The 12,549-nt window shown below is 35.0% G+C and overlaps 1 protein-coding gene across 10 annotated transcripts in view; it reads right to left on the minus strand.

Moving 5' to 3' along the window:
- Positions 1-12,549, minus strand: part of SHOC1 (shortage in chiasmata 1) — a 154,548-nt gene that overhangs the window by 28,028 nt on the left and 113,971 nt on the right. For all 10 annotated transcript variants that reach the window (XM_070595036.1, XM_070595038.1, XM_070595039.1 and 7 more), the window contains 4 exons: positions 9,315-9,719; positions 5,918-6,043; positions 4,775-4,951; positions 1,527-1,631 (listed from right to left, as the gene is read on the minus strand). In XM_070595036.1, the coding sequence (XP_070451137.1) occupies positions 1,527-1,631; positions 4,775-4,951; positions 5,918-6,043; positions 9,315-9,719 (813 nt within the window). The remainder of the gene's footprint in view (positions 1-1,526; positions 1,632-4,774; positions 4,952-5,917; positions 6,044-9,314; positions 9,720-12,549) is intronic.

The raw sequence follows: 12,549 nt of genomic DNA on the forward strand, positions 1-12,549 counted from the left end.
AAAATGTACAAGGCAGCTAGGTTATTCATTACAGCTTGGTACCTAGGGCTAAAGAAGTTAGTTTTCCTACAAGGATTTTACTGTAATAGTATTTCTCAAGGCAGCCAAATAGTAATGCCAACATATGATTTAACAAATGCATTTTTTGAGGAACAAAGCAATCTACTCCAAATATATAGCTCTTAATGGTCTCACTTAATCCCAGGGAAAAGTGTAGAGTCCTTAGAGGTGAATATCCTTCAGGCAATCCTCTATAAATATTATTTCTCTAATTCAAGGTTTTGATGAGTATTGAGCAGTAGTGAGTTATAATTGTATTCTCTCTGCAGCACTAGGAGCTCAGATATTCTCGATTCTGCTATTCTGCCTTACTATAATGCTTTAATAGGCAGTCTAGCTGTTGGTAGGACTGAATCTTTTATGGAAATCAAAAAGTATAGTGAAGACGTGACTATCTAGAAGGGCCTGTGACACTGTACCCTTATACTAGCTCTAGATACTGTAAACTGGGACTACAGCCCCCAATCCTCACTTGTCTGGGATAGAGAGAAGACCACCTGATCCAGCATCAACACCCAAGTAGTTTAATTGGAGAACAAAGGCAAAGTATCATGTGGGGCTTTCTAAAGGTAGCTATAACTTAGTTATAAGACATGGTCAGATAATACTAATACAATACTTGTCTGAGTATGAGAACTCCCAGTGCTGTACAGTGAGTTCGATTGTGACTCACAGCTGCTCGATACTTATCAAAACCTTGGATTAGAGAAATAATATTTGTCTGGGTCAAAGATAAGAGAAAACGTCTGGGTAATAGATCAGAGAAAAATTATTTTCACTTTATATTTTAAATAGGTTCTAGAAAATTTAAATTACAAAATATAATCCTATAAGCATACCACTACTAAATAAGTCTAAACAATCCTGCAATAAGGGATCTAAAGCAGTAATGTAGAAAGACAGATATTTAATGATTTTGATAGTTTAGAAAAAATTTCCAAAATCTTAAAAATTTCCAATACATTCTAATACTTTTACTTTTATCACTTAAGTGATCCATATCCTATTTACATGCAAAATTAAAAAAGAAATTGCAAAAATCCTACTACTGATAATAATTTAGTTATATTTCATCTAGCATGGATTCAAAGCCACAAACATTCAATGAGGACCTAAAATGTATAGGGTAAAATGTCAAGTCTTACACTGAAAAGTAGTACATGATAATGACTATACAATCAATTCTGCTTAAGGCCACTAGGGCTATGTAATTGAGGCCTAGATTAGAGAATCCTAAACCTATTTTTCTAGGTGACAATTGTTAAAGATAATTTTTTTAATGAATATAAGCAGAATAAAATATATATTCCATTATAATTATGTCAAATGTACATAATGTTTAACGTGGAAGTAAAGGAAGCTGCATAATTTCTTATAAAGCACATCCTTTTCATAAAAGTAAACATTATTTCACATGAAATTTTTCAATAGGAAGAAAAGGGGAAATAAAAAATTTTCCCACTAACCCAATGCGGTGTCCAAGCTGCATGTTAAAAGGAGATCTCTAATTGTTACCAGAAGGTGTAAGAGAGCAGCATGCTTGAATGTCATTTCTCTTTCATCATTTGTACCTAAGTAAGCAAAGACATATTTAAAAACATAGGATATACATTCAAATTTTAGAATCTATATCATAATGCTTAACAATAATAGCTAATATTTGTCATTGAGTGCTTACTATGTGCCAGGCTGTAGATAAGTTGGTTATTCATTGAATCTATAACAACCCTATCAGGGAAGTTTATGATGATCCTTATTTTATGGATGAGAAAATAGTCTTAATGAGGTTAAGTAACTGTCCGATGTGAATTTGTGAATGAATGGGGGAGTTGGCATTCAAACCTAGACAGCTAACCTTAGACCTCAGAATCTTGTTGTGTCCAAAGAATATTCAATTATTTCCAGTCTTCCTGGGGGAAAGCTCAATGATTCCCAGTTATGAAGCAAGAAGAAAATTAAACTCATAACTTGCCTACTGGTTAAGACAAAGGTAGAGGATCATAACATTAAAGTAATACCTAGAAATTGAGATGGACACCTGGGAATATTTGTCCAAAGATATGACCCAAACAAGAGATGTATTCACAGGGACAGGCCAATTGTCTAATTAATGTGTCTATGTAGTTCCAGAGCTTTTTAAAGATGATGCACTGGATTTTACTGCATGTAAAAGTGAGACCAAGAAGACAGAAGTCTAAGCCCACTGCCTCAATTTAATCAGAAAAGCTCTACTTTTCAGTGTTTCATATATTAGGATCCCATGAAACATTTATTTGAACAAAGAGTTCTGCCAAAAACTTTAAAATTGCTGATCTAATCAATGAAGATCAAGGCAGATATGTAGTGGTCATTGGGAATCAAGAGGCAACAGGAGACCCAATTACGGGTAGTATATCCAGTCCCTGGAAGGACTTGTGGGAACAAGTCAATCATGACCTGGAAGGGATAAGAATAGGGCAGAGAAACCAGATTTGGGATCATTTTTTTTCTGCCTTTAGGAGGTACTTTAACAGTTCTTGGAGTGCAGGTCTGTAGCTGATGAATTCTTTTAGCTTTTGTATGTCTGAAAATGTCTTTATCTCATCTTTATTTTTGTAATGTATGTTTTCCTAGTATAGAAAACTAAGTTGATGGTTTTTTTCTTTCAGTAATTTAAAGATATTACTCCATTGTCTTCTCACTTGTATTATTTCTGACAAGAAATCTGACGTAATCCTTATCTTTGTTTCCCATATGTAGCATTATTATTTCCCCCTGGCTGCTCCTACAATTTTCTTTTTCTTACTGGTTTTGAGCAATTCCATTGTGATATGCCTTGGTATAGCTTTCTCATGATTCTTGTCCTTAGGGTTCATTGAATTTCTTGGATCTGTGGGCTTGTAGTTTTTACTAAGTTTGGAAAGTTTTCAGTCATTATTTCTTCAAATATTTTTTCTCTTTACCTCATTTTTGCCTCTCCTTTGAGAACTCTAATTACTAGTATGTTAGGCTTTTTGATGTTGTTTCTCAGCCCACTGATGCTCTTTTCTTTCTTTTTTTTTAATCCTTTTATCTACCTGTGTTTTACTTTGGATAGTTTCTATTGCTATGCCTTTAAGTTAACTAATCATTTTTCTGCAATATTTAATCTGTCATTAATTCCATCCAGTTCATTTTTCATTTCATATATCATAGCTTAATTTCTAGAAGTTTGATTTGGGTCGTTTTTACATCTCTAATTTATTGAGCATATGGAATACAGTTATAATAAGTTTCAGTGTCCTTCTCTGATAACGCTAACATCTTTGTCAGTTCTGATTATTGATTGATTATTCCCATTATGGGTTGTGTTTCCCTGCCTCTTTTCATGCCTGATAATCTTCGATTGGATGCCAGACATTGTGAATTTTACCCTGTTGGGTGCTAGATAATTTTCTATTCATATAAGTCCTCTTGAGCTTTGTTCTGGGATGCAGTTAAGTTCCTTAGAAACAGTTTGATCCTTTGGGTCTTGCTTTTTTTCTTTTTTTTAAAGATTTTATTTTTCCTTTTTCCCCAGAAAGCCCCCCAGTAACTAGTTGTATACTTTTAGATGTGGGTCCTTCTAGTTGTGGCATGTGGGATGCTGCCTCAGCAGGGCTTGATGAGCGGTGCCATGTCCATGCCCAGGATCTGAACCAGCAAAACCCTGGGCCGCTGAAGCAGAGCGCGAACTTAACCACTCGGCCATGGGGCCGGCCCCTGGGTCTTGCTTTTATGATTTGTCAGGCAGGTCCAGAGCAGTGCTAAGTCTAGGGATAATTATTCCCCACTACTGAGGCAAGACATTCCTAAGCACTTTACTCAATGCCCGATGAATGAGTTTTCTAGGCTAGCTGGAAGGAACAGACACTATCCCCTGTCTGCCCCTGTGAATGCAGAGAACTCTTCCCTCTAATCCTTTCAGATGGTTTGTTTCTCCAACCTCAGGGAGTTTCTTTGCATATACTCTTCAATTAGTACTCTGCTGAATACTTGAGGGGGACAGACTCTTTGCAGATCCACATCTCCATGTGAAGCTCTCGGCTCTCTAATATTCTATCCTTTGAACTCTGGCTGCCTTGGTCTCCCTGGACTCTCAATTCTGTTTCCTGAACTCAGATTGTCCACTGGGCTCTGCTTCAGGTACCTCTCCCCGTGCCATGGCCTGGCATCTCTTTCAAGGCAGTAAGCTTGATGATAGGGCTCACCTCACTTGTTTCTCATCTTTCAGGAGTCACTGTCCTTTATTGATTGATGTCTAGGGTCTTAAAAACTGGTTTTATGTATTTTGTCTTTGTCTTTTTTGGCTATTTCTGGCAGGAGGGTAAATCCAATTCCTATTACGCCATCTTGGCCAGAAGCAAAAATCCAGGATTGACGTTAATCTATTTTTTGACCTCCCTCCTTTTTTGGGAAGGAACTAAGTGGTTCAGATGCTAACAATAATAATAGGGTTAATTTGGTTTCTGCAATAGGAATCTGTCAAGTAATATACGTCAATGAGAAGCTTCACAGCAATGCCAGATAATACTTCTTACCTGTTTCTCCTTTCTTAGCTGACGCTGCAGTATTGGTTTGTGGGTGCCATATGCTGAATTACAGTTATGTTTTCATCCATGACTAATTTCTGCATCTTCCATGTTTAATTTTTAATAATTTGATGCAGTAATCCATAAATTTATATTCTTTTACATAATCTTTTATTTCCACTCACCTTGGTGAATAGCATCACTTATTACTTTTTGTTGTTCCTTTAAGAGGAACCTTGTTTGGTCAAAAACAACAGTGGCAAATTCCCAATTAGCAACAGGGAGCGTACAGAGGCATGCAAGTTTTTTAAAGATAGGAGTAGCTGCTGCTTCTAGGAGACAGTACGCTTGGCACTGGCTATCTGCAAAAACAAAAGTATTAAAGGCAGTGTTTTTATAAGGATGGTATGCTCTTTTTGACAAACCAATTAAACATGTTACCTCATGGAAACCTGAACTCTATCCAAATTCTTTTCTGAGTTAAAAGTCATAAGGTTATATAGAGGCTTATTTTAGGATATCTATTCTAAATAAATTAGTAAAAACAACCTCCCCACCCCCATAGCATTAGTATAATTTCATGGCTATCTTGTTTATTAGAAAGGATTTATTCAGTAACTAATTCGACATGGCAACTATGAAGAGCCATATGAAGAGAATCACATAATTTTTTCTTTTCCCTTGATTATTAGCTTACAACTTTAAGCCAAACAAATTTATAACAATGACAAATTGTTTTCAGTTTTCACTAAAATATCAGTATTTAAAGATTTTCATAATCATCTAAAGGTCATAAATAAAATTGAACCAAAAGAATGAAAAGATATTCAAGAACCAGTGTCATATTTCCTTATTGATTTTAATAGTGAGCATGATGTTCTTAAGCAGGCTGCTCTTTAGGAGTTTAGGAGAAGAATATTCTTCTTTACAGCAGGACAAAAAATGTAATCAGTACAGGAATCAATAATAACTTATTTACATCATCCTGATAGTGGGTAAGAGAAGAGAGAGAGCAACCATTAGCAGTTCATTTTCCGGACTGGGCACAAGAGTATGAGTAGTTTGCTCTTCTCTGATGAATGTGGGGAAGCAGCAGTTTAAACGAAGGAAGAAATAACACTTAGTGGACTGGAGTAGGGGAAAAGGGACAGGCAGAGGCAGTGAATTGGGCATTCCAGGTTTGGAAATAACTTGAAAGTAGAAGTGGAATGAAGAAATATCTGAAATAAGTGAAGAAAATTACGTGGAAAATGAGGTATGTCCTAGATACCCAGGAAAGGGCTTTCAAATTTACTTAATTTAATGCATTTTAAAAGCATATAGCATACCTGATGCTTGAATTTCAATGACATTATCTGCTCTCCTTTCCTGATTTATTTTCTCTAGGGTTTTATTAGTACAAACAACAGGACTTTCTTCTTGAAGAGTCAAAGAATGTTCTTCATCTCGAAATTCTAATAAAAATATTAATTTGCATCACTCAGGGAAACAATGTTGCTTTACTTAAAATGTTTTCTTATAATATCACAGTTGTTAAAGTTCTTTGAAACACATCAGTATTAAGTTGAACGCCTATTCAGGTCAATGGACTTAACACTATGTTGAGTAGCAAGCTGAATGGTAACAGAAGAAAGAACTTTGGCATCAGATCGGTGTTTCAATCTCAGTTTGACGCTAGCCTGTTTCCTCATATGTAAAATATGGATAAATGTAGCTACTTTGAATACCGTTATAAGGATTAAACAAGTATGGTTCTCAACACCTAAAAGGCACATACTGTTTTACTTCATTTCTCTGCAAATTTTCTTACACCCTTCCTTCTGCTACTAATCCTCTCCTATGCCCCAAGCCCTCCCTGTCTCCATCCTTTCTTAATTAGGTCAATTCTTACTACTCACCCTTCAGCTCTCGGCATTTTCTGTAAGAAGCCTTATATAACTGCCCACCCTACTTCCAGGCCAGCAAAATGCCCCTCCTTTTTGTTTCCTTGGCACTCTGTGCATACCTCTGTCCTGGTGCTTACTACATTGTATTGAAGTTATCTATCTGCTTGTCTGGACTACTCTATTACACTATAAGCTTCTCAAGGTCAGCAACAGCACCATATTTATCTCTAATGTGTAATTTAATGTCTGGCACATGATGTTCAATAAATCCTAGTTTTCTTCCTTCTTCCCTAAATATTATTACAGAGGACTAAAAAAAATATATATATATATATATATATTTACAAAGCTAATTTATTAATTTATAATTAGAGTTATATTAAGTAAATATCAATGTTACCCATTAATAATATGATTACAAGATAATTTTAGAAACACAATACCATCTTGAAACATCTTAAATTGTGAGCTTTAAATACATGGTGAAAAATAATGTAGTAAAACATCCTAAACTAGATTATGTTATTATTTTCAAGTATACTTTTAATTAACTATAAATAATTGGAATAGCTATGATTAAATACTATTAATTATTGGAATTTTTGAGGGGCCCTAATAAGTTGTAATATTTTTTCTTGCCCCTGAATCAACTATAAGATAAGACAAGAAGTAAAATATATATCAAAATATTACCTCTATTACTAGTAAAGACTAAGTTGGAAAAAGGAGCTTAGTTTGAGAGTTAAATGGGCACTAATTAAACACCAGACCCGGGCAGTTCCCTACCTGTTCCCAGACTACGCTGGACTGGGACGGATTCCCCATGGGAGGGGTCTGCTTGGGAAAGATCGATGACATAGAGAAGCAGAGGAGAATGCCTGTTGCTTGTGGGCAGCTCATTCTCTCAAGCTTAAGCCCGACTTGTTCTTTCCAATTGACAACTCAGATAATTCATTCCAACTCCCCTGGGGAGATGTCTGGCCTATTCTATTTAAGGGCAAAGATGCCAGGAACATAACACTAAATGAGGAAACATCAGGAGTACAGAAGCATTCCCACCTAACATCAATAGTCCTTTAACTGTTTAGTAAACTAATGGCTAATTTTTTTTTTTTTACAAGAAAACATTCTTTTTATCTTTTCCTCCTTTCTTGCTGCTTTCTCTCATTTTCTGTTGTCAATATACCTTACTAGAAGCCATTATCACAAGTATGACAACCAGAAAAGGATGTCAGTATTAATTTTGGAGCGGTTTCCTATTTTTTTAACCCAAATATGAATAGATTATGAAAACATTCACAAATATGAAAATAAATTTTTATTTATCACATTCATAAGGTAATTCTCTATATTTTGCTCATTCTAATATGCAGAAGTTATGCTCCGAATTATGGTACAAATATTGGTTAGAAAGATCTCAGTTACATACAGAATTGTCACCTAGCAAGGTAAGTTATAAGGCGGTAAAACTATTGCATAAAAAGAAAATTTTATGGTGAATATATATAAACATAAAGGATTGCAAAATTCTGAGATCTTTAAATACTATTCTGCACTTTTGCTGAATTTTTCATTGTGAAAAATGCACTGATTGACAAAGGAATATAACTTCAAATAGACCTGTAAAGGCTGTCATAGCATGTTTCCCACAAGCAACAGGCATTCTCCTCTGCTTCTCTATGTCATGAATCTTTCCCAAGCAAGCCCCCACCATGGGGAATCCTGTCCCAGTCCAGCGTAGTCTGGGACTGGGGAGGTAACTCTGCCCAATTCTGATGTTTAGTTAGTAAGCCCATTTGACTCTCAAATCCAGCTCCTTTCTCCAACTTAGCCTTTATTAGTAATACAGTAAACTGCAAAATATATCCTTGTCTTATTTTACACTTGATCCAGGGGCCAGACACTGTGTACATTAATAGAATATAGGACGGTAAGACCTAAGTATGCTCTACTTTCACACATAAATATTTCTACACTTACTTCATCTGGGCAATCTATGTCAAACATATTCTAGAATACCTATTTTTTACCAGAAGTGAAATGATATGACACTTTACACTACCTTTTATATGGTTATAAGCTGTGAATGTGAACAGTCACAACTCAAATAGAAATTCTTTGGTAAAGTTAAAAAGAGTAATAAGCAATGAGATGGGCAAAGTGTTCTGCAGTACCACACTAAAATATAAGTTAAAATACGAAGATAGAACTGTCAGCTAAGGGGCCAGCCCAGTGGCGGAGTGGTTAAGTGCGCATGTTCCACTTCGGCAGCCCGGGGTTTGCTGGTTCAGATCGTGGGTATGGACATGGCACGGCTTGGCAAGCCATGCTGTGGTAGGCGTCCCACACATAAAGTGGAGGAAGATGGGCATGGATGTTAGCTCAGGGCCAGTCTTCCTCAGCAAAAAGAGGAGGATTGGCAGCAGCAGTTTGCTCAGGGCTAATCTTCCTCAAAACAAAAAAAACAAAACAAAAAAAACCACTGTCAGCTAAAAGAGAAAAAAGAATGGAAGAACGATCAGGAAAAGTAAGGAATACATACTATGAATCTGTATGGCCAAGTTGTAGAAAGCAAGTTTTACAAATAGTGGTTTTTCTTACAAGTTCAAATGCACTTTTTAATTTTTTGGAAAATACATATCTACACTTATACCTATATCTATATATCCATATCTATCTCCATACACAGTAAGTATCATGAATCAATAACATTTTCTTTGGCTTTGAAGAATAATATATTCTATCTAGAAGAGCTTTATTTCTTTACCTTCTATAATAAACTATACATTTAGTCCTTAAAGTTGTCATATCTACACCAAAATATTACTAAATTACCCACCATTTTTTTCATCACTGTCTGTGACTTCAGTACTTGAGGTGCAAGTCCTATATTTATTTCTCAGCATAATAAAGTCACTCAGAAGGTCCAAATCATTCTCCTGTTTTTCACCTTTTTTAAAAGATGCTTTTTCCATTTTTGAAGGGGAAGATGATTCAATAGATGGTACTGTGCAGCCAAGTTCCAAGCAATCATTATTTTCTTCATTTTGGATTATTCTATGAACTAGTTCTAGATCATTCTTTGGTATTTCTTCTCTCATTAGGTTTTTAACAGAGATATCTTCATCAGAAAAACACAGGTCTGCCACAGATGCACTCTTTCGTGGAAGTGATAAATGATCATTTGCAGATTTCTCTTTAATAAGTACAATAGGTGAGGAACAACTTGCATATTCTAGCTGTGCTGAAAACAGAAAATAAAAGATCCAAATGACTTCCATGCCCATATGAGTGTTCTACTATGGTATTAGGATAAATTTTAGTTGTGGCTTCTTGTTCATATAATTTGATCCTTAGGAATACTTTGTTTACTGCTTTGAAAATCAAGTTTTTGACCAAACAAAACAAAATTTTAAGAAGGACAAAAATCCAGCACCTCTTTTTCTTACTACCGGAGCTAGATTATCAGGCAAAGAAAGAATTCCAGAAAAACTCTATTGCCAATAGGCTTACAATAAGTCATAGCCTTGGAGGTAACAGTTACTATAAGGGTCAAAAACATATACCAAGTAAGCCACAGACCAGAAGAAAATACTTGCACTACATACACTTGAAAAATGACTGTATCGAAAATATATAAAGAACTCATAACTTAAAGTTTAAAAAGAAAGTCAATTAAAAATTTGGTAAAATATTTGAACAATTCTTCATATAAGATAGGCACATGCTGCAACATGGATGAATCTTGAAAACATGCTAACTGAAAGAAGCCATTCACGAAAGACCACATATTGTGTGATTCCATTTATATGAAACACCCAGAATAGACAAATCTATAGAGACAGAGAATAGATTAGTGGTTCTACAGCTGGGGAAAATGGGCAGTGACTGCTAATGGGTACAAGATTTCTTTTTGGGTATAATAAAATTGATTGATGTTCTAAAATTGATTGTGGTGATGCTTACACAACTCTGAATACACTAAAATACATTGAATGGTATACTTTAAACGGGTGATTTGTACAGCATGTGAATTATATTTCAACAAAGCTGTTACATATTTTTTTAAAAAGAAAATATACAAATGGCCAATGAGCATATAAAAAGATGTTCATCATCATTACTTATCAGGAAAATACAAATTAAAACTACAGTGAGATACCACAACACACTCATTAGAATGGCTAAAATTTAAGAATGTCAATACCGAGTCTTGACAAGGATATAGAGTAATTGGAACTCTCACATATTGCTGGTGTGAATGTACAATGGTGCAACCACTCTGGAAAACAATTTAATAGTTTTTTATAAAGTTAAACATACACCTAGCATAAGACCCAGAAATCCTAGATATTCACTCAAGAGAAATGATAACACACGTCCACAGAAAGACTTCTATAAGACTATTCCTAGCACTTTTATTCCTGAGTAAAAAATTGGGGAAAAAAAATCCAAGTAGAGTTGATAAACAAACCTTGGTACATCCAAATAATGAAAAATCCCTCAGCAATAAAAAGATATGAACTAGTGATACACACAACGTCAGAAATGTTATGCTGAGTGGAAGAAGTCAGATACAAAAGAGTTCACATTGTATGATTCCATAAACGAAATTCTAGAACAAGGGAAACTAATACAAAGTGACAGAAGGTAGACCAGTGGTTCCCTGATGTCAAGGGTTAAAGTTGGTAGGGAAGAGGGATGGGATGGGGGGAGAATGATTGCAGAATGCAAAGGGGCACAAGGGAACTTTTTAGTGACAGAAATATTCTATATCTTAATTGTGGTGGTAGTTTGATGAGTACATACATTTGTCAAAATGCATCAAGTTATACAGTTAGAATGGGTGCATTTTATTATATGTAAATTGTACCTCATAAAGTTTATTTGAAAAAAACTTAAGTGCCTATAGGGCCAGCTAAATAACGTAAATGAGTGAAGTAAATGGCCAATGCTTAAATCATAATCTTTGAGAAGAAAATTTTGTATTTTTTTCTTCCAAAATGTAGTCTATAAATTGTTTTTGCTTTTGTTTTTGCTTTTATTAGAGATATTGGCATAGGAAACATTTTACTTTCCTCTTAACTATACTAAATGTAAGACAAAAGTGCAAGAGTAATGCTAAATGCCAACTAACACCTGGCCTCAATTTGTGAGTGCTTGGAACTGTGGTGAACCGGAAGGTGCGTGGTCTGTCTAAAATGCTGATGTACTATTGGCCCCGGCCAATTGTTGCCATATAAGAATTTGAGTCTGGTTTTTTGAATTTTAAAGACAACCTCAAAATACAGATCACTTATGTGCAACCCTCCAAATTTTAAATGTTGGTAAATAATTAAAGCACCACATGGGTTAATATTACGTGGGTCGAATAGGACGTAAGTGCTACCAATTTGCAACCTCTGAGATATTTTCTAGAGATATCCTGGTATTTTTGGCAGGTTAAATAGGAACTGTTTATTATTTCACTTTTCTGATTATTTTCCTCTAATATTTTTTCTTTAACCACTGCTATCCTGACAACTTGCCCATGGCCTCCTGAGACAGTTATTGCATTTTAAGCTTCAGAATGAAACTATTATCACAATTCTATTGGACATCAAGGTGAATTATATGCTTTATTTTAACCTCAAAATAGTTACATATCATAATAAAGACTTTACATAGTTTTATAGATTTACATAGTTTTATAGATTTAATACATAATTCTGGATATTTGAAGACCTCATAAAATCTTCCTCTCTGTTTTCTTTGTCTAGCAATGTGACCTTTTAAAATCTGACCTGACCTCTTTTAAAATTCTTCTTCTACCAAGGGTAACCATCTAGGCCTTAGAATAGACTGGTCTGCATTTGCTTGAGACAGTCTGTTTATCTATTCTTCCTACCATGTCCAAAGCCCTCTGTCTTCTGTCTTTGAAACATCCCTTGCTGTTAACAATTCTCAACCCAATTCTTACCTCCTTAGAGCAGTCTCCCACCATATACAATAATTTCTAAAATTCACTTTTAAATATGTTTATTTACTCTATGATAAACTAAACGTAAAGTTTCCCAACTCCTTTAAGATCTAAA

The sequence above is a fragment of the Equus przewalskii genome, chromosome 26, assembly GCF_037783145.1.
Source record: "Equus przewalskii isolate Varuska chromosome 26, EquPr2, whole genome shotgun sequence".
NCBI classification, from domain to species: Eukaryota; Metazoa; Chordata; class Mammalia; order Perissodactyla; family Equidae; genus Equus; species Equus przewalskii.